The sequence below is a fragment of the Pterocles gutturalis genome, unplaced genomic scaffold (genome assembly GCF_000699245.1).
Source record: "Pterocles gutturalis isolate BGI_N339 unplaced genomic scaffold, ASM69924v1 scaffold17083, whole genome shotgun sequence".
In the NCBI taxonomy this organism is placed as follows: domain Eukaryota; kingdom Metazoa; phylum Chordata; class Aves; order Pterocliformes; family Pteroclidae; genus Pterocles; species Pterocles gutturalis.
This window is the reverse complement of record NW_010120938.1, coordinates 43,901-65,521: the sequence shown is the minus strand read 5'-3', so window position 1 is coordinate 65,521 and position 21,621 is coordinate 43,901. Positions and strand designations below refer to the sequence as shown.

At 48.5% G+C, this 21,621-nt stretch overlaps 1 protein-coding gene across 1 annotated transcript; it reads left to right on the top strand.

The window, feature by feature from the left end:
- Nucleotides 1-875: 875 nt before the first annotated feature.
- On the top strand, nt 876-21,421 carry HID1 (HID1 domain containing; the record flags this gene model as incomplete). Its single annotated transcript, XM_010077081.1, is given in 19 exon segments — nt 876-1,025; nt 3,377-3,547; nt 6,278-6,391; nt 8,505-8,611; nt 9,083-9,199; nt 9,929-10,151; nt 10,512-10,568; nt 10,665-10,805; nt 11,206-11,296; nt 11,959-12,110; nt 13,083-13,161; nt 13,838-14,002; nt 15,198-15,368; nt 15,371-15,412; nt 15,911-16,044; nt 19,086-19,166; nt 19,560-19,651; nt 19,971-20,129; nt 20,597-21,421. Coding segments are annotated over 19 exon segments (2,310 nt in total), but the record flags the coding sequence as incomplete, so codon positions are not given.
- Nucleotides 21,422-21,621: the final 200 nt, after the last annotated feature.

Here is a 21,621-nt window from a genome sequence, read left to right as displayed (position 1 = left end):
CTGTCTTTCCAGCTGCAGTCTGGCAGACAGACTGTCCTTGTGGCCAGCATCCATAGCACTGGGTTTCAGGGTGGGCTCGAGAAGAATCCTTGTTCTGTCACTGTGAAACGGGGATAACGGTGCTGGTAAAAGAGGGAGTTGTCTGCATCTGCAGAGACAGAAAAGGTCATGGGGAGAGGTGTGTTCCCAGGCATGGGGAGTGGGCTTCTCAGACCACGGGCCTGCAATGGATTGCTTTTTCGGTATCTCAGCCTCCTCCTTCTATCTAGCACACTTAGTGCTTTTTAAGAACAAACCTTGGCAGCAACCAGCTGCAATGAGTCCAATTCTCCATAAATATTTGATTCAGAAAGATAAATTCTGTTGCATCCAGATGTGCTTTGGGATGGGTATGTCAGTTCCGTGGGTCTGCTCGTGCCCTAATGTCCCTGATTGCTTCCTTGAGGCTTTGGTTACAACAGAAGTAATTCCAGTGCATGCTCAGGCATCCTTGGCTTGCTCTGAAGGTGATAGTGCGTGACAGCAGCCTGGCCCATGTGTGTTGGTAAAGACCTTGTAATACATGCCCTAGGTTGCAGACAAGCAGGAGGCCTCTTGTATGTTGTGACTCCATGAAAGACTTGGAGAGTCCCAGTTTGATGCAGCTGGTGACATTAATGTCTTGCTGCTCACCGCCTTGCAGAGGAAATGCTCTGTTTGGGAGATCAAATTGACCGAAGCCCTGGTAACAGAGGCTGAGGTACAAAACCAGTACCAGGATGTTTTATTGAACCTCTTTTGTGCCTGGTCCCATCCCCAAGCCAGGCATGGTCGCTGATGCTTGGACCTCATAGAATGACAGTTCTGCATCTGTAACCATGTTTGTCTCTCCACAGCCCGTGGAGGCGACGGATGATGCCTTTTGGGACCAGTTCTGGGCAGACACAGCCACGTCAGTGCAGGATGTCTTTGCCCTTGTACCAGCTGCAGAGATTCGAGCGGTGAGAGAAGAATCACCTTCAAACTTGGCGACTTTGTGTTATAAGGTAAGATTGGTGCTGTTGTCCTCCTTGGTGCTGTGCTAGCAGCAGGGTGTCCCTGGATCAATAGTCCTGTGGCTCCCAAGGGGACACAGGTACCATATTATTTCCTTGTACCACATGATGTGCTTGCTTTTCCCTGTCTTCTGCTGATGTTAATTCTCAGCCCTTCATCTCCTGGTTTAACACACACCACAGCCAGCATTTGCTCACTTTGGAGCGTTTTTCCTCTTGTCCCCTTCCCATGTTTTACCGTGCCCTCTTGGGTCTTGCCTGCTAGGTAAACTCCTTCCTGCTTAGGTGACTTTGTACCACTGCATATTTGTGGTGAGGCTGAAACATCTGATTCCCTGTCTGCATCTAATTGCTCCTCACTGTGCATCACTCTGGCTTCAAGCTCATAGATCCCAGAGGGATGTGGAGTTTGTCACTGTAAAAGTGCCTGGATGAAGTTGGAGGGAGATCTTTAGACTTTTCTTCCGTCTGCTGTGACATCAGAACATCCCTGATGCTGCTTCTGGTGTTGCCACGTCCTTATGTGCAGCACAAGGGACACTGACTCACGTTTCCTGGCCTGCCAGGTTTGGCAAAATGTCAAGCTGGTGAGCAACAGCTGATGTTGCTCAAGGAACAGTCTGAGAATTATTCTGTGTGGGAAAGTGCAGGTGTTAATAATGCTCCTGATTTGAGCCATGCGAAGAGTAGCCTTTTAATTTGTAGCACTGGAAACATTTGAAATGGCATTTTCCCATTTTTAAATGGTTGTTGCCATCCTGTTTTTCTTTCGTGCTCTACAAAATGTGAATGAGATCTGATGAATCATCCTGAAGGTCCCTCTAACTGGGAATCGTGCCTCAGACAGATGCATGTAGTGGATACTTGAGGAAGAATACAAAAATAAGGACCAATGGAATGGTTCTTCCCTAGTGCTGTCTCCTGGCTTCTGGCAGTCAGCAGCTTGGGAATCGGGAAGGCTTGGGGAGACCTGTACTGACCACATAACCCTTTGTCTCTGTGTCCTCTTTCCCCTAAAACCAAGGCTAAAATGTGGGCTGTTCTCTACTGGAAACAGATGTATTGTGAGACCTGGTTACTGCAAGGCTGTTCATCCAGGAGCCATGGATCTCGGGATATCCGGGTCAGAGGAGCCTTTGCTTCTGCCAGGCTGGGGGCCCTGACATGTGCCAGGTGCAGTGTGCCACTGGACTTGGCAACGCTGCATGTTCGTGGAGAGCACAACAGCATGGCTGAAATGTCATTTGCAGTCGTGGCTGAGGACTCAGGCTGTACAGTCATAAATGTGCTTGAAAAAATAGTTAAGCTCAGTCATGGCGCGTGGACAGACTGAGACTGCACAAACAGCATCTAAATACCCATTAAGGCAATGACGCAGGCTAGCAGAGTCAGTGACCCAGACAGGCTGCTATGAAAATAAACAGGAGCACATGACCTCATGAATTAAAAAGCAGCAAGGTGAATCCTTGGTAAATGTTTTGGCTTTTGTTCCCTCTCAATTTCCTCCTGGGATCAGGGAGGAAGAGCAAGTGGATGCAGCTGCTGGGGAAGGAGCTTCCTTTTTCTGTCTGTGGGTGAAACCTGCTGCTGCTGCCTCCTGGGGCTGTCGTTGCTGCTTGGCGAGACCCACATCCTATCCTGAAAAACCCAGTGACTGTCTCTGTTGGCAGTTTCAGCAGCGATTGGATGGACTGGAGAGACGGAGCCCAGAAGCTCTTTCCAGAGCTGCAGTCCTGTTTGGAGGGTCAGTGGGGGAAGCCTGCATGACCACACTTCTCTGCAGCGGGACATTGCCAGGCTCTGATAGTCACAGGCAGCAGCTTAGCTCCCACCTTCTGAGTCAGGAGAGGTCCCTGCTGTAATCGCAACAGCACAAACAGATCTGTCAGACTTTGTGTGTCTGTGCATTCCTCCCCTGCCAGTGCCTCACACCGTGCAGCACAGTGCTGCTGCCTTGGTTCTGCCTGCATCTCCTGTGTTTGATGCGGGTGACTAATCTGATCTGCTCTTTGCAGTGTGTGGTGTCAGGGAGCAGTGCTGGAAGGAGCTTTCTGGTCCTGCTGCTGTCTGTCTCACATGGAACGACACGTGTGCTGCGTGGATTAGCCCTGGCATGTGAGGTCTCTTGCAGTGGAAGTTCGAGAAGGTCTTTTTAAGATCATTAACCCTATTTCTGCAGTGTTTCAAACAGCAACAGCGCCTGTACCATTGAATTAAGAGAAAATGGGCTCCAAGAACTGCTTATAACTTTATGTGAGGGTGTCACCAGCAGGACAGACCTGCCCAACTCTTGCTAACTTGTTCCAGGCTAATGCTACCTGACTTGCTTTTGTTTCCTTCAGGCTGTGGAGAAGCTGGTGCAGGGAGCAGAGAGCGGCTGCCACACAGAGAAGGAGAGGCAAATAGTCTTGAACTGCTGCCGGCTCCTCACCCGGATCCTGCCTTACATCTTCGAGGACCCAGACTGGAGAGGTTTCTTCTGGTCGACTGTCCCTGGGGCTGGCCGAGGAGGGGTCTGTCTCTTGACACTTATTCTTCTTTCTGGAGGGTGAAGGGGAGGCTGCAGTGAGGAGACCCTACATACTTTTGGGGCAACTTTCTTCCAGTTATTTCTATTTGGTCAGAAATTAGGTGGCACCTTCTAAGTTCTTTTCCTTCCTTTGATTCTTGATGCTCTTCCTCTCACCCTCAGCTGATTTGTTTAGCACAGGTTGCTGCATCATCTGAATATTTTACTTGGGTGGGTAGCTGTAGGAGAGAGCTGGTATGGGAGCGAAGTCCTCGCCAGTATCAATGAAGGTGTGAATTGAAATGAACATGAGAGCAGTACTAAAGGCTGTATGAAATGACCTTATTCCATTAACTAAAGTTGATTTAAGATTCAAGTCATAGAATGTCATTTCCATTGATCTTAAAGTCACACTTAAAGAAAATGGTGGCAGAGAAACTCTCAGCATCGTGACTCAATACCCTGCTTACAGGCTGAGTGATACAGTGTTAACCAGGGGCCTAGCCTGGTAGGTGCAGCCCATATCTGAGCAAGAGTGGTTAAAGGATTGGGTACTGCTTCTGGATTTGTCAGTGATGTTTATAGCCTCAGGGGAATCCTTGAACCTCTTTACATTTCTCTGTCTGGAGAGCAGGCACAGTAGTGTTCTTCTATGTCTCTCAGAGGAAGAGGGTGCAAGTGCTTTAGGATTTCATGGAAGTAGGAAGACTACTGTTAAAAACACAGCTGAGTTAGTCCAGGAGTACATATTTGTGTGCTTGCTCCCTCTGTGCTACTCTGTGCATAGAGAGCACGCTCCTGTGAGTTTCTGAATTTGCAGGTCAGCATGGCTGTGCTGAAGAGTGTGGTTTCACCTGAATGTTAGGTGTACTGCAGTGTTTTTGGGGAAGGCGATAAAGGATGGGTAGTGGTTAGTGCAGTACAAACCTTGTGCTGGCTCTGCCTGTCACTTCAAATCTGTTTTGCCTGAAGCCACTTCAAAGGAAAGTTCTGGGTGGCGGAAAGGGAAGTCTTTGCTATCCTTGCTCTGTTGTGTGACCTGCGTGATTGGGAGGGTGGTGGTTGTCCATCCTTTCATCCCTGCAGGGGCTGGGGAGTGCTGGAGAGGCTTAACAATGGAGGAGCTTGCTTTGGGAAAGAGCATGCAGGCTGCCTGGTGCTCTGATCCAGCCAGGCTGCTGCCACTACGGTTTTTCCACCTTGATCAGTACCTGGAAGAGAGAGTTTCTCAGCCTTGGAGTGGTGGGGTCACACCAGAGCGATCCAGCCCAGTACACGTGTGCTGGGTTGGGGAGCCCTCCTGCATTGTACCTCCTGAATGCCGGTGGAGCTGTTGTGGTTCGGTGTGCTTCACCATTTAACCATGTGCAGAAGCTGCTCTACAGCTGGGGATAATAAATAAAGGCCTGAGAAGTTAGGGAGACTGGGGTTGTATCTAATCTAGGAGCAATAGCTTTGCTGTCTGAAGGCTGATTTCTCTCTGGGAGCTGAGGGGAAGATGATGGTATGCCTGGATCATTAGTAAATATCTCTGTGATTGTCCTTTGACTGCTTCATGATGCAGTGATGGATAGCGGAGCTCCTGGAGCATGGGTGACTCCCTCCTATAAGGGCGTCTGTGTTGTGTATGGATCTGTTGGTTTGTTGTGTGTCACCCATTTTGGATGTGGTGGCACCCGGTGCCTGCAGGGATGTTTTTCTGGCAGCTGAGGGGATGTTAGCAAAGATTATTCTTGGAAAAGAAATCCCCTTGGACCGTAATGCTTGTCATTTCGTCTCTGACTATGAGCCCGAGTAGAAGCACCTTTGCTGTGCTGGCTCCATCCATCCTCTCTGAGCCTCTCCTTACATCCGGGGTCTGTTTGATGGTAGTCTTTCTGCTGTCACTGAGACAGACATCAGAGTCACACAGGCAATTATCTCCGTTAGCTGCCTGCTATGATTTCAGAGACGTGTGTCGTGCACAGTCTGACAGAGACCTGGCCGAGGGAGATAAGCTCCTGCCACTCCTGCTCCCCGCCTCTCCCTCCAGCACCAGTGTGTGGTGGGAAGGCCTCCCATCCAGGATGCTCTTTGACAGGCAGGAGCTGGCAAGGTTTCCCATGGCAACGGCTGCAGAGGAGTAGCCATGCATGATTCGAGTGATTGCTTTGAACGCTGGAGACTGCAAAATCCCCTCTGCTGTCATGCTTGCTCTGCTGTGCCAGGATGAGGTGGCCCCTTGCTGAACATGGTGCATGTGGCCTCTCACAGTTCTGTTACCTCCAGTTCTGGGCAGCCCATGCAGGACTTTGAGAGATTTTACACCTTTATTGCTGCTGGCTGACTTCTTCCTATTGCTGTCTCTGTGCACCATCCAAATCACCTTCCTTCATGATTGTACAACCCTATTCTCTGTAAATGGTTCCCTTTCCTTTTGTCTTCAGTAAGTCAAGCATCTCCACATGGCAAGGTCCAGTGCTACTCTGCTGTTCCTTCAACATCTCTATGCCTTTGTCTGCCAAGTCTGGTGTCATTAAAGAGCTTGTTCCTGTCTAGTCATCACTGTCCAGGGGGGAATTTTTTTCCTCTAATGCCTGGGTTTTGTGTGTTTCTCCCTCTTGTATCTTTGTAATTTCTTACTCCCTGTGTGTTCTTGGGGAGTGTATCTTCTCTCCCTGTGTTATATGAGTGTTACTGTATGCTCTTTACTAACCTTAGGCTGACAATAGTTTCCGACATTTCTCGCTTTTAGGGAGATGAAGATGATGAAAATGCCCGGCCCCTGGCTGAGTCGTTGCTCCTTGCTGTCGCAGATCTGCTCTTCTGTCCTGATTTCACTGTGCAGAGCCACCGGAGGAGCACGGTGGTAAGTTGAATCATGAGATTGTCTGCATAGAGGTAGATTAGCTGCATGGTGGGGGGCACCCTGGAAGTCCCCAGCAGCTTCTTGCAAACCCGCAGGCAGGAAAATACAGGGTTGCTGAGTCTGAACCCTCAGTGACTCATTGATCAGCATTTTGGGTTTGGTGTGTGGTGTTGTGCCCTCTGAAACAGATGTTCTGAGACAGCTGGGTGAGTCTCAAATGGAGCGGCTGGCGCTTACCCCACACTATGGCTCGCTCCTCAGGAAAAGGTGGTTGCACTGGCAGACAACTGCTGTTCTGTTATTGCTATCAGAGCAGAGACCTTTAGCATCTTGTTCCTTTCACTGGCAATTTGATGCAGTCTGGAGCAGGAAGCAGCTGTTTGCCTGATCGCAGGTGCTGTGACGTGAATGAATACATGGTGGTTGTGTCCTTGCACCTCCTCTCCCTCTTTGTATCATTGCAGCAAAGAAAAATGTGTTCTGATACTTATTTACTTCAGAGGAGTTCCCTAAAGCAGGGATCTCCTGCCAGGTGTGCTAAGGACAGATTCTGGTGCATCTCCCTCCCTCTTTCTCGCTCTCTCTCTTCCCACCAATGAGACTCTGGTGTTTATTGTAGGTATAAACAAAAGCGGGCAGCCCTCCTTTTTGGTAGAGCTATGAAGTAAATTAAAAACAAGCATCCTAAACCATTGTATTATTTCATGGCTGCAAAATTCCCTGACAAACCTGAGTGCTAAATTGCCTGAACTGCTATAATGATGTCTAGTAACATGCTGTCTCCTCCTGGTGTTCCTGCTCAGTCACACATTGTAGAAGCAGGTTTGTGGGTGCCATTGAATTTGTTTCCATGAAGCCTGTGCCTGGCAGGAGATGTTCAAGATTTGGTTGTGGATGGATGTCTTAGGCAGTCCAGTTGCAGACAGAATTGCTCTGAGGAGCTTGGTGAGAAACCTGTCAGCAGGTGAGCTCCAGCCTCTGTAGGAAGTGAGCAGCAAGGCAGAAAAAGCCTGGACGGTGGAGGAAGCTGCAGGTGGTTGTGTGTCAGCAGCACCTGCTGTCAGCGTGCTGGTTTTGTGGGAGTCGTGGTTAGGGTGGTTGGTTGCCCTCAAGCCCTGCTGTCCCGAGATCAGTGCCCTTGTGGGAGGGAGGTTGTGCAATGGGAACCCAGGGCAATTAAACAGTCCTCTGATCTGCTTTTCCCAAGTGCAGAGAGGAAGAAAGACAGGCAGTAGAACTTGCTTAGTTAAACCCTGGAAAAGAGACAGCCAAAGTGTGGCAAGAGTTCTTGATGCAAACATATTCATCTGGGCCGTGACTCCTGGTCATTCCTGGAGGGCTGACAACTGGTTTTCAATGGCTGCTTGTCTGCGCAAAGCTGCTTCAACTCTGACCTGACCAACGATGACAAAGAAGGACGAACTGCTGCAGTTCATTTCCTCAGGTTGTAAAACAAGAGTCTGGGAGTCACGCGAGCAGCTGTCAAGGGACTGGGAGGGTTCTCAGTAGGAGAAATAATGTATTTGCAGTCACCTTCTTGCTTTACTCTCTGAAAAGCAATTCACAGCCATATCCCCCTTTTATTATAAATGAGGGTTAATTTGCTGCTTCTCCTGCCTTTGGGGTGCAGCCATTGCGAGTCACTGTTATGTGGGCAGACTGAACATTATATACTCTGAGATAGCGTCGAGGTGTTGAGCAGGACTGAACCCCCGTGTGGTGCTTGTGATCTGTGACCTGACCTGGGCTGTGTTTCATGAGATGTGGAGGAAAGAAGAGGAGGTGCTGATGCATCCAGTAATGAGAACAGAATGTGTTTTGGATCCTTTGGCACTGGGTGACCCTTCCCAGTGGAGGTGGCTAGTGCTGCACCTTAGGGTGCTAGAGGAAGGGCCTCATTCTTCACAGTGCTCAGTACCCATTGAAGATGAGAGGCTCTCTGTCAGGGATGCTCCCAGTTTGGGGCTGGTATGTACAGTCTGAGTCTTTGGGTGCTTCTCTGCTGGTTCCTTTGTTATTGCTAAAGAGAACAGTTGAACTGCCTTGGATACTGCTAGCACTGTCAACTCTTGCTCTTGTCTTCTGTAGTCCAACCTCTTATTTCTCCCCATAGGACACAGCAGAAGATATCCACTCCATCGACAGCTGTGAGTACATCTGGGAGGCAGGAGTGGGCTTTGCTCATTCTCCACAGCCTAACTACATCCATGACTTGAATAGGTAAGAGGCTTTGCAAAAGCAGAATGGAAAGCAACCAGGCTCAGGAGAGGGGAATCTGAGGGAGATGGGCTTTCCTTGCCTCCTCAGGTATCTGATTCCCAAGGGGCTTTCTACTTGCTCCTTTTTGAGCTAACAGGACTGGCAATGCAGGAAAAAAACTAAAACAACTGACCTTTTGAGTAGCTTTTTGTAGTATGATGTGGGAGTCAGAGTGTCTGCAACAGGAGCTGGCAAAACATTGCTGCTTTGAAATGCCTAGGAGTTCTGTACTGGATTTTTCATAAGGCAGCAATTCTGCTGAGCCTTGCGCCAGTGACAGCAAGAAATGAAATGGGTTTAGCTCTCTGTGGGGAGGACTTTCTCGATGGGACTGAGCCTTCCTTATGTGTTGTTGTGGTAAGTGATTGTGCCTCCTGCACCCAGTCCCTGCTCCTGAATGGCTTCAGGCCTTGGCTTCTTCCCTTCTTTCAGGACAGAGCTCCTTAAGCTGCTGCTGACCTGTTTCTCTGAGGCCATGTATCTGCCTCCCTCCTCGGACAGCAGCAACACCAACCCCTGGGTGCAGTTCTTCTGCTCTACAGAGAACAGGTGAGGATGAAGGGTAGGAGACTGGGTTCCAGCAGGAGAAATACCTTCAAATCTCTTCCGTGGAGTGTGGTGGTAATGGGGGACCATAGGACTTGCTACCTCCAACGTCTAGGGGCTGTTGTCCTTTTTCTTTATCCCTGTCTTATGTGTGCCCCGTTAGCATCTCTGCTTAGTGAGGGTTGTTCCTCAACAGCAAAAGGAGAGACAGAGCATAGCGCTCACTGGAGTTTGATGCAGGACTGCCCTGTGGGGAATGGCAGGTCCTGTTCTCTGGTGGGACTGGTGGCCTGGCACTGCAGTGGGCGGTTTGTGGTGCTGGTGGAGGGTGAACGGTGCCCTCTAGTGACATTGCCACCTCTGTGACTTGCAGCTCCCCAGCTGTTAGTTGCTCACTCACCTGAGGAAGCACAGTCCTGGCTGAAGGCAGACAGTTTTGTTTTTCTAGAGTCTAGAGAGCTTTGAGTCCTGTCACCTTTTTCACATTGCTGCATGGGATTCCTTTGAGAGGCCACGTGGCCTTTTTCACTGTAGTCGAGGAGACTAGCTGGGAGCTGGCATGTCAGCTCATGTCTCTGGGCTGCTCAGTCATGGGCCACTGTTAGAGGTTAGAGAAGATGCTGGTGTTTTGTCATGACCCCAGACTCTTGTGAGGAGAGATGCTTGTCCCTCTCCAAGGCAGCACCTTTTGCTTCCTGCTTCTGCCTTCTGAGAATGTTTTCTCCTCCCTAGACATGCGCTCCCACTCTTTACCTCGCTCCTGAATGTCGTCTGTGCCTACGACCCGGTGGGTTACGGGATTCCTTACAATCACCTGCTTTTCTCCGACTACCGCGAGCCCCTGGTGGAGGAGGCAGCCCAGGTGCTGATTGTCACTTTGGACTATGACAGCTCCACCAGTTCAAGCCCCACTGTGGATGGCACGACCACTGGCACGGCCATGGATGATGTGGATGTGAGTGACACTGGGATCTGTGTTTGCTGCTCTCCTGAACTCCCAGTGGTCCTCTTACACCAGCTTGCATTGAATGTTGACCTTTAGGGCCCAGCACCACTCCTCTCCTTGCAGTCTGTTATCTCTGGCCCAGATCTGCTTCTGTTCTGTAGGTCACTAGACAGCTGTAGGTGACCAAACTGCTAGGTTTTGGTCACTCTCTTGAATCAGGAGCATGTAAGTGAAAAGCCCCTGCCTTTACTGTTCCCTGAGGTGCTCTGTCTCCTAGCATTTAAAACTGGATCAGCCAGTGGTTACGCTTTGACTTCCTGGGTAAACCTTGTTGCCAGTAAGCATTTCACTCCTTGTCTTTGAACACAGCCTCCCGGACCAGACAATCTGTTTGTGAATTACCTCTCAAGAATACACCGAGAGGAGGTAACGTGTTCCTGTCCTGATCTATTTCCTGTCTGATTTCATGCTGATTGCATTAGCCCTGGGCCCACCACAGTCTCTCTCCTGGTCTGTTGGCAGGATTTCCAGTTCATCCTGAAAGGAGTAGCCCGCTTGTTATCAAACCCGCTGGTCCAGACCTACCTGCCAAACTCTGCCAAGAAGATCCAATTCCATCAGGAACTCCTTGTCCTCTTCTGGAAACTCTGTGACTTCAACAAGGTGTGGATCTGTGTCTTTTTGAGCTTTGCCTCACCTTGCCTGTTGCCCAGAGCCTGGTGTGGCTCTGGCTGGACCGAGCCCTGGTGAAGAGCTGTGGGCAGGTAGTTAGCAGTGACTTTGGGGCACTGCTCCCTGCTGGGTGGGGTGGGGAGGGTCTGGCTCCAGGTAGAGCTTATGAGAGAGGCTGCAGCTCCTGAAGGTCAGTGCTTGAGGTAAATGCAGGAGCAGGTGTTGCAATAACTCTACAAATAACACTGGAGTTGAAGAGCTGGTGTGTACACCAGCCTTTCTAATGTTCTTGAGAGACTAATTAACCTGAGACTACCTGGCCTGAGTCCTGCAGATGGTGCAGAAAACCAAATATGCTTGTGATTGTCTGAAATCCTCCCCTTTCTTCTAGAAATTCCTCTTCTTTGTGCTGAAGAGCAGTGATGTTCTGGACATCCTTGTCCCAATCTTGTATTTTCTCAATGATGCCAGAGCAGACCAGTGTAAGTTGGTTATTTTCAATATTTGGGGTGATCTGTGCTTGACAGTTGAGCTAGAAGGTTTTTAAGATGCTTCCTCCCTACCGCTGAGATGTGATAGTATCCTGACTGCATGTTCCCAGCCTTCTGCAATCATGGACTATAATCATTACATTAGCAGGGTGTTAATAGTTGTAACAGACTAGAAGCAGGATGTGATCTATACCACAACACAGGGAAGGAAGATCCTTAGCATGTGTTAGCTCATTTTGAGTCCTTATGTCGAAAACTCTGTACGTCATCCCATGAAGAGGGAGAAATGAGTGATCTGCTCTTGTGTTGGGTGTAAAGCAGGCATTAACTCCAGTGGAAAGAAGTAGTCAGATCTTTCCTACCATGGTGATGGGTGTATGTCAAGAACATGATGAAGAAAAAAAGCATGATCTCTCCAAGACTTAACATTGTACTGGCCCCATAGATTTACTTGGGAAGGACAGTGGTACTGACAGCGGAGAGAGATCTGTGTGGGATGTCCTTTAGCAGGATCGTCTGGTCTGGTCTGTGCAGTTCTTCTTTTAGTTGCCATAGTGTTTCTCCTCCCTCTTCACTGCCCTCCTATCTTTAGGGGTCCACTGGCCTCACTGTGATGTGTGGTGGGTTTTTTTTTTGTTTTTTTTTTCCTGCAGCACGAGTGGGCTTGATGCACATTGGGGTTTTTATCCTCCTGCTTCTCAGTGGGGAGCGTAACTTTGGGGTTCGACTGAACAAGCCGTATTCTGTACGAGTGCCTATGGACATCCCTGTCTTCACAGGGACACATGCAGATCTGCTCATCATAGTGAGTATAGTTCCAGCAGTTTTTTCTGTCCCTCCTAACTCCTGTTTCATACCTCCACAAATAGCTGTCCTCTTTCACTATACTCGTCTTTCCTCTGCCAGCCCCCTGCGTAGCTGGAAGGTTGCATCTAAGCACTGGTGGGATCTTTGCACACTGTTACCCTGAAGTGATGTGTCTGGCAGTGTGCATGTGCAAGAGATGCAATTCCATCTGCGTGAGATGATCCCGGATGGCACTGGACCGGTGTCTGAAGGACTCTGGGACTGGCATGAGTAGGATGGGTGTGTGGTCTCTACCAGACTTAGGTGCAGGTGGGGAAGGCAGGAGATGTGACTACATTGCTGGCTCTGTCCCAGGTAACCAGAGTTGTGTGGAGCATGTCTGTCGTAATGGGAACATCGGTGATACTAAGCTCAGCCCTATAGCTTTGGGTTGCTGCAAGATTTCATTCCTCTTTCAGCTAGAGGTGGGAAGGCCGAGGTTGGGAGTGTCTGGTTGTGAGGCAGTTCAATCTTTCTGTGTCTGAGGATATGGTTAAGAAAAGTAGGACAAACACTTGACTTGGAAGTTTGCACTAAAATCAAATGTTTAGTTCTGTGGCGTTTCAAGCAGCAATCATTAGGGTTCACAGTCAAAATCCATTGGAAGTGAAGATGTTTCTTGCCTCCTGGTGGTTTATTTTTGTCTTGGGCTGCTTCCGCCTTTTGGAACAGCTCACAGTCAGTTTCTGTTTGCAGTTGTAGAGCCCTAATCGTCCTCAAAGGATTCCTTGTAAATGAGAGCTTGTGCTCCTGAAATGCAAGCCTGCAGTGAGAGCAGCCTTCCCCACCTGTGTAATTGTGGAGTGTGCAGGGCCCTGCCTAGGAAGGAATGGTGTCAGGAAGTGATTAGTGTGGGGGTGGCACTGGTTTTGGTTGAGAGGGTGCTTTCAGTAAGGTACTACCTTGCTCAAGAACTCCTTCTTTACTGTAGGTCTTTCACAAGATCATAACCAGCGGACATCAGCGGCTGCAGCCTCTGTTTGACTGCCTGCTCACCATCGTTGTGAACGGTAAGCACTGTGTGTGGTGTGAAACCACAGCCCGCGGAGGGGACAGCTCTGGCTGCTCTCACTCCCCTCTCCCTGTGCTCCTACTGCTCCCCTGAACATTGACAAGTGTCAGCGACTGCTGCTGGAAACCGTGACCCTTTCTAGTCTGTGCTGGAGGTGCCAACTGAAGATCAGAGCTGCCTGCAGGGCTATTGCCTGGGATCAGTTGGATGGGGCAGAGGGTGGGAGAGCAGAGTCCCTGGAGCACCTCTGGGGTGGTAGAAGAGCATTTTGGTGAGGGTGGTGGCAGCGCTATCCCTCTCCAGCAGGGAGTGCCACCTCCCCACGATGGCAGTGGCTTCCCTTGGGCTTAGCGAGCGTCCAAGTGGCTCTAGTTGTGTAAGCTTTCCAGGAGGCACACCAGAGGTGGTGTTACTAGTGTAAAACTACACAAGACCCTCTAAAAGCAGAAATGCCTGCTTATACTAGGCAATATCTTTGTTTCACTTCTTTAATATTTGGAAATACTTCTGTGGAACCCTGTTGGACTCAGCTGTTCCACGGGCTTGCCCAGAAGTGCAGGGTGGGAAGGTGGTAAGAGCAACATTTTTAGTGGTGTATTTATGTAATAAATACATGTGAATAAATATGCCTTGGTTCTTTCTTCAGTTTTTTTTTTTTTTTTTGCCTTCCACAGTGTCTCCATACCTGAAGTCTCTCTCCATGGTGGCTGCTAACAAGTTACTGCATCTCCTGGAGGCTTTTTCCACCACCTGGTTCTTGTTCTCTGCTGTCCAGAACCACCATCTCGTTTTCTTCTTGCTGGAAGTTTTCAACAACATCATTCAGTACCAGTTTGATGGTAAGAGACTAACTGCTATATTTAGTGGGTTTGTACCAGTTTAGTCCAAGAGAACATGAGATGGAAGTTCAGAGTTCAAACTGATGAGAGAGGGGGAGAAGTGTAGAAACCAGCTACCCAGAGACTTGCTTAGGATTGAGAAGTGGGGTTAGTAGGTAATCAGTGTTGGGTCCTGACCCAGACAGGCTGGGTTAGAGCAAAATGAGACAGCAGCTAGTTGTCAGCATAACCTCAGCCACCTGCAGACCAGAAGATGAGATGGGTCGAGGGGAAGGAGAAGAGAAAGTGAGTGTGTAGCACTTAAGTTGTGACTGGCTGGATGCTGCTGTGAAACTGCTGATGTTGCTCAGCAGTGTAGGTGAGAGCACAAAAACATTTCCATCTTCTTAAACATTAAAATGTGCCTGGCAGTTCTGCTCTGGCAGGTTTCTGGAGCTGAAGACCAAACATCCCCAATCCAAACAAAGTTCTAGCACTTGCTGCCTTTCCAGGAAATGCCAAAAATCCTTTCCTTTTTGAAAACATGACAGTCTTATACCTCAAGTAAACTGTAATAGAGTGAGGTCCCTTAACCTGCTAGGAGCTCTTATTTCTCCCTGCTCAAAATTTCAAAAACTGCAAATCAGAAGTGGCCATTGTTCTTCCCTTATGGAATGTAGCAAGTGGTGGTTGCCAGATCCTAAACCACTCTTTGTGGCTGTGGTTTGTGTTTTATTTTAGGGGATGGTTTCATTCTGTTCTTGGCCACCTTGCAGACAGTAAGAATTCTGGCCTTTTGGCTTTCCTCTTTCAAGCTTGTTTCCCCTCAAATGGAATGTCTCCAGTTTGTTTTTTGAGCTCTTTTGAAGATGGAGAAATGTTGAATCTTGAGTAACAACCTTTTCCCCCAAAATGGGTGCTAATATGTAGTTGGAACTATTCTTTTTCTTCTCAGTTGTTTGAATGTCAGTCTCTAAGCCATTTCTTGTCTGCCTGGAAGAATTTTGCTGAGTTTCCTGTATTGCTTTGTAATGGATAAGAGGATACCAGACTCTGCTCTTTCTTCCTTGTGCCATTGCCTTTGAGGGGGGGAAGCATGGTTCTCTGAGCTTGCGGGGTCTCCACAATCATGCTTTGTGTGCCCAGTGAGCTGTACTGGATTGGCAGAGCTCTTTAAGTCTTCCTTCTCCACTCATTTTGTTGCTGTGATTCCCAGGAAACTCAAATTTGGTCTATGCTGTTATCCGCAAGCGGAATGTATTTCACCAGCTGGCCAACTTACCCACGGACTCACAGTCCATCCAGAAAGGTCTGCAGCGCAAGAAGAAAACTCCTGAGCCTATTTCTCGCACCAACTCCCAGGATGGGGTCTCCATGGAAGGGTCACGTCTGAACCAGGGACGCTGAAGACAAGTTTGGTGGCCACTCCAGGTCAGCTTTAGTTTACCTTTGTAACAGGAGAGAGGTTTGTTTTCTCTGTGAGATATGGTGTGGACTCACCCTTTCACTGGGCGTGGAAGAGATTAAGAGTTTACATCTGTGAATAACTTACTGCCTCTCGGTCTCGGTTTCAGATCAGTTTGCCCAAGCCAATCACAAACAAGTCAAAGTAAACTGCTCGACTTTCTCTTCTTTCAGACTTGGTGTCCACGTGGCCATTTGTCCTAACCTTGACCTTTTGCCTCAGTTTAACTATATCCGTGTGAATCTATGTTCCTCTTCCATCAGGGACCATTTTCCTAGAGACAAATTAACTCCTTTGGGGTTGTGAGATCAAGGTTAGGTTTTGCTTCTCCTGGTGAAAGTAGAGCATTTCAGATGCCAGCAGGTGCACAGGGTGTCTGTGCATGGTAGGGCAGAGAAGAACCCTAGGCTTTTAAGTGTATGTAATTCACTTGTGTTTATGAGCTTTTTCTCTTTTGGACACAGGCATTGACAAGCTCACAGAGAAGTCGCAGGTATCGGAGGATGGGACCATGCGTTCGCTGGAGCCTGAGTCTTCACAGCCTGCACTGGAGGGTAACCCGCCCTCAGCTGTGAGCGATGGGGAGCCCTGGAGTGGGGTAAGGCCGGACACTCTGGTGTAGGAAAGGTCTAGGGTGCGAAATGAACTAAAATGGAGGACTTCGAAGGAGAGATCTGGTTGGCCCACTGAAGAAAGGCATCATATTAGAGGCAGTATGCACATGTGCACTGTGCTGGAAAACCCTGTGGTTCAGAAGTGCTGTTGCATCATCTTGGGTGTTTCATGTTTGTGCTAGTGACACAAGAGCTGGGACACCAGATGAGTGAGCTTTCTCCACCTTGAAAGCTACTGATAGAGCAGCAAGTGCGTAATTGCATGCCAGAAGCTTTCAATTCATGTTGTGACTGCTGCTGCTTTTTCCTCTCCCTCCTTTCTGGGATGGAGAGCCCTACCAGAATCCTCTGGCTAGCTGATGTTGTGAACTATGTTCTTACGAGGGCTTGGCTGAGGTGCTGCCTTCAGGGTGGTGGCTGCTTCGCCGTGTAGATGAGACAGAGGCTTTGAGGTCTGTGAATCAAAGCTGCACCGTCCTCCTAGGCTCTGGTGGCAGTGTCGGCCTTATGGCGTTTGCTGGGTTTCCCCATCAAGAGCTGTAAAACAGCTATCTTCCAGCTTCACTGGAGCAGTAGTTTTTTATTGCTCTCCATTAATTTCTCAGTCCTTGTCTTTTCCTGTCCAGTATCAAAAAGTATATGATGATGGCTATCCTGCGCATCCTGTCCTCCTTCAGTAGGCCACATTTATACACCCAGTGCTGCCGTGTGCTCTGCGTGAGCATTTACTGTCCACAGAGCCATTTATTGCAATGAGAATGTTGCATGCAGTTCCCCAGGGAGATGTGGCTGCCCCATGGTGAAAGGCATAACTTCCCAGCTTTTCCTCTCTTGGTTTTCTCTGGAATGGCCAAATTGACACACTAGCTCTCACAGGTGTTGAGCAAACTGGGCAGGAGGTGATGAGTTGGGATGGGGTGATGCATTTTATCGTGGGCTGCTATGGACTGTGGCGGTGCTACAAGAATCTTTCCGTCTGCTTTGCTCGCGACAGGCTTTTGGCTGAGACAGTACTGCAGAACTGGGGTCCAAATGGGGGATGCTTGCAGAGGCACCATAATCGAGCGGAGCAGGCTGAAGACTCCTGTATTCTCTCCTTATGTCCTAATCCTCTCCTCTTGTTCCACTTGTGTGTGCACACATGTGGGCCTTTGCTCTCAGACGGACGGTTGCCATTAGCTGCCCCACCTGGCTCCAGCAACACTCTTTGCGTGTCTGAATGTTTGTGGGGTGGGGGCCAAAAAGCAGAGAGGAGGTGAAGGGCAGCAGAGCCTGCACCAAAGGTCGCAGGATATGCTGTGGGGAGAATCATCACTGCTATTGCATGGCGCTTCAGGTCGCACATGCTTGTCTGCAGGGATTGTGGTTTTTCAGGCTATCTGAACATTGTCTGCTGCTGTGCTCCAACCTGGTGTAAACCTACTGAGTTAAGATAAATTAATAAGAGGTACTGGATAAATTTTAGGATACCCACCCTTATGACTGATTTAATTTCCTTCCTTTATCTGTTGTAACGTTCTCCTCTTATCAGTCATAACCATTTCAAAAGTGTCTTGTGAAATGTTCAACAGCCTTCATATTTCAGTGTAATGGCATCTTTCCTCTCCTAAATGTGTCAGCTGCCTGCCTGTGAGGGGGCAAGGCCTGTGGGAGAATGAGGAGGAAAGAGGAAGAGGGTGGGATCATCTGAAGGATATCAGAGTTATTTATGTGTTTATGAATTTTATTTTTAGAAGCTTGATGAGGATATGGCACTGAAGCTGAACAGGCTGAGTGATGAGGTTGTAGCTGCCAACACTGCAAAATAATGTTGCTGTTTAGGCTTTGAATAAACTGAAATGAACAGAATTCCTAAATACCCCTGGACCGGTTTTGCGTATCCTTCCTGGCCTTCCCGGGTACCAGATGAAGGCCCGTGGTCAGCAAGATGTCTTAAGCACACAGTTGATTATGTTGTCGTTAAGTGAGATCTTGGCTGAGAACTTGCAGAAGAAAGATTTTCTTCTTCCAGCAACCCATGAAATGGAATCATGGGTCGTTACATCTCTGTGTCCAGCAGCTGGTTTGAGCTGTTCCTCAGTCAGAAAAGGACTGGTACAGCGCTGTCAACTTCCAGTGGATTGCGGCACAGCTCTGCCCCAAGCCTGCTGTTTCTGGTTGCGGAGGTGACATGTGAGTGAGTCCGTGTGTGTGGAGGTGCAGGATGGCTGCTGGAAGGAAGTGCTGTTTCCGTTTGTTTCATAGAAAGCCAGCTCTAGGCAGCAGTAATGAATGGTCAGGGTGCATTGCAAAAGAAAAAGCCTCTCTATTTTTACCTTGCGCAGAGATTGACAGTGATTTTAACATGGTATTTCCTTCCTCTCCACCATGAATATTGGGAGCTTTCCTTGACTGACCTGGAAAGCCAAGGTGGTAGTAATGTGGTGAGAAGAATCATAAGAGAATTGGGTCTTGGACTTTTGACCAGAGCTTTCAAAAAAGTGACTAGTGATGATGTTCGTGTTCGGGTGTATGACTGTACTGTTCCAGGGGTTTTTAGGTAGGAGTTGCTGAAAGCCTGCCCTTGGAAAAATGCTCTTCAAGATATTCCAGGATGGGCACCAAAAATCCCAGAGATACTCAATAGACAGAGGTTTGAAAAGTGGTGGTCTTCAGATGTTTAACCTCTGTGCTAAAATAAAGAAGCATGCCTGAACAGTCTTTTGTCAGTCCCGTTTTAACTCTCCCACTGTGGATGGTTTCAACAGTGTCAGCAGTGGTCACTGGGGTTGTGACCTTGCCACAGGGTCCTACAACTGAACCCCATCAAATATTGCTGCTCAGTGGGTCAGTGCGTATTGTTTCAGTGAACGAAGGTCTGTTGGGTTTGATCTGTTCTAGGGACAGGCTGAGTTGTCTTTCCCAGCAGTATTCTGGAAAAGCTAGGGGGAAAGTCAGCAGAAAATGGGTTGTATTTCTTGCTCCTAAGTGTGATTTGCTTTTGTTTGTTTCTTCTTTTTTTTAAAAAAACAATATTTATTGATAGGAGGCATCACATCCCCGACGGGATCGAAGGCGTCTCTCTAGTGCATCCTCCAGTGGACAGTGGACCCCAACTCCTGACTGGGTAAGGGAATCTAGACAGAGGAAATAAATAATGAGGAAGAGAGTTGTGTCAAAAACGCCACACATGCACTCCCCTTGTCCCACCCACAGAGACTCCCCCAGAGGAGCGTTTCCTCACGGGGAGTGTCTTTGACTTGTGATCAAAAGCTAAAGAAGTTTATAACCATCTGCAAAGAAGTATTTTGTTTCACCTGTTTTGAACCAATGTCGTACTTGTTTGATTGAGTGGCTCGTAATTCCAGTGCTCCAGGATTTATTGTATTCCTGTTGTGCACTCGGTTTGTTGCCTTTTGTGATTTTTGTAAACCTCATTTATTGTAAAGGTAGTGAAGATGACTGTAGAAAAACTACTAATGCAGTGCACTGATTTCCCTGTGGGCTTTCCTACTTACAGGTGATGTCTTGGAAGTCAAAGCTTCCCCTGCAGACAATCATGCGGCTCTTACAGGTGCTGGTCCCTCAGGTGGAGAAGATCTGCATTGACAAGTAAGTCCATTTTTTGAGAGAAAGGGCTGCACAGTGTGTAAAGAGCTCGGTGAGGCTGGCAGAGTTTGGAGGGCCTCTAGGGGAAACCTTGTGAAGTATAATTGAAAGCATCATGGTCTCAGCAGAGGAGGTGTTATTTTGCTTGCCAAGTTTTTTGTTTGATCCCTTCTCAACTCTTCAGTGAAGAGGATGTGTGTTCTTGGTGGCCACAGTGGCCAACTCTGTGTCTGTGTTTGTTTAGACTGATACTTTGTGTTGCAGCAGTTTTGGGGGTGTCTGTGCGACATGCTAAGGATGTTCCTGATTTGTCTCTTTGCAGGGGTCTCACTGATGAATCGGAGATCCTCAAGTTCTTGCAGCACGGCACACTGGTGGGGCTGCTACCGGTACCTCATCCCATCCTCATCCGCAAGTACCAGGCTAACTCGGGCACTGCCATGTGGTTCCGGACCTACATGTGGGGAGTTATTTATTTGAGGTAAACCAGCTGGGTGCATCTGACGTGGTCTTTTCCAAACTTTTGGGGGGCCTGTAGAGAGAATTGCATGTACTTGGCCAGCTCTGGATTGCCTCATATTTACAGGATAGAAAGATGATGTTCCTTTGGAAGAGGCTAGGCTGAATCAGCTGCTCCAAAACTTTGTTTGAGCAGGCAATGTGAAGGGAGCTGTTCTGGGAGTACTGCTTGTTTGGGAACTGGCAGCAGCAGGGAGTAGAAAAGCTGCCTAAAGGGGATGGTGCGGAGATGTAATGCGAAGCTCTGGTTTTGTGGGATGTTGTAGATACTGTCATCCCTGTAAGGTGCATTGTCTCGCAACCAGTGATTTCCTCTTTTGCAAAGTTGAAGGTGTTCTGTGTAGCCAGCTCCTGTAGTCTTGGCTGTGAGATTTGAGTTCCATGTACTTGGCCACAGAGAGTAAAGCATCTCTTGTCTTTTTCCCTCAGGAACGTGGATCCCCCTATCTGGTATGACACAGATGTGAAGCTGTTTGAAATTCAACGGGTCTGAGAGAGCACTTACCTCTACAAAGAGAAATACACTGGATCTAAGGACTGCTGTGTGCTGCTTCGTCACAGCTATTCCTGCATTTCACATCCAGCTGAGAGACCAAAAGGACAATCAGTTCATTTACCTCCCTGTCATTTAAAGCTTTAATTGGGACCTGCTTGGACATGCCTCCCCCCAGCTCACTTCTCTTCCCTCGCACTTCGCCGTGATCCTTGAATGAAAGATGTCTGAGGGATTGTCCGTTGTTGTGGTTGCACTAGAAATCAAACCGTTCTTAGCTCTTCTGTTACTCTTTTGCTCCTGGATGTGGTTCGGAAACCAATCTGACCCTGTCTTTGCCCTGGTCAGATTCAGCATTTAAATGGAAAAGACTAGCTGTCAATTGGGTGCAAGGGAGAAGCTGCTATTCCTGCAGGAGATGGGGTTTGGAAACTGCAGTCACTTTCATGTGGCTCCATGAAGTTTCCAGGGCATCCCTTCTGGTTGCAGGTGTCTCCCTGGTGTCTCAGTTCCATATTGGCAGGGAAGGCTTTCCCATCCAAATGAAAGGAGAAGTTGCTGAAGGAAAACTTTGTGTCTTAGTTCTGAATCTCTCTACTCCTTTCCTGGAAAGCTTCTTCAGAAGTTTTGTAGTAGCTGGTGCTTTGGTGTGGCATGAGAAGTTTCTCCTTGGCTTCCAGGCCCAGCAGCCTGTCCTTCATGGTCGGCTGTTGCAGTGGAGTGTGTGTCACTTTGGAAAGCTCTGCTTCATCCGTGTGAGCACGCAGGGAGGAGAAGACTAGCTCAGTGAGAGCAAGGAGAAGTGATGTGACTGGTAAACTCTCTTAGTCTTCTCCCATTGACTGAAAGGACAGTGTCAGCTGGGTTTGAACCATATCCTTCCATCTTTGCCTGGCAGGCTGATGCAATTCAGGGAGCGGAAGGGTCTTTTGCACACTACTGTCTAAGGCAGGGGATTGAG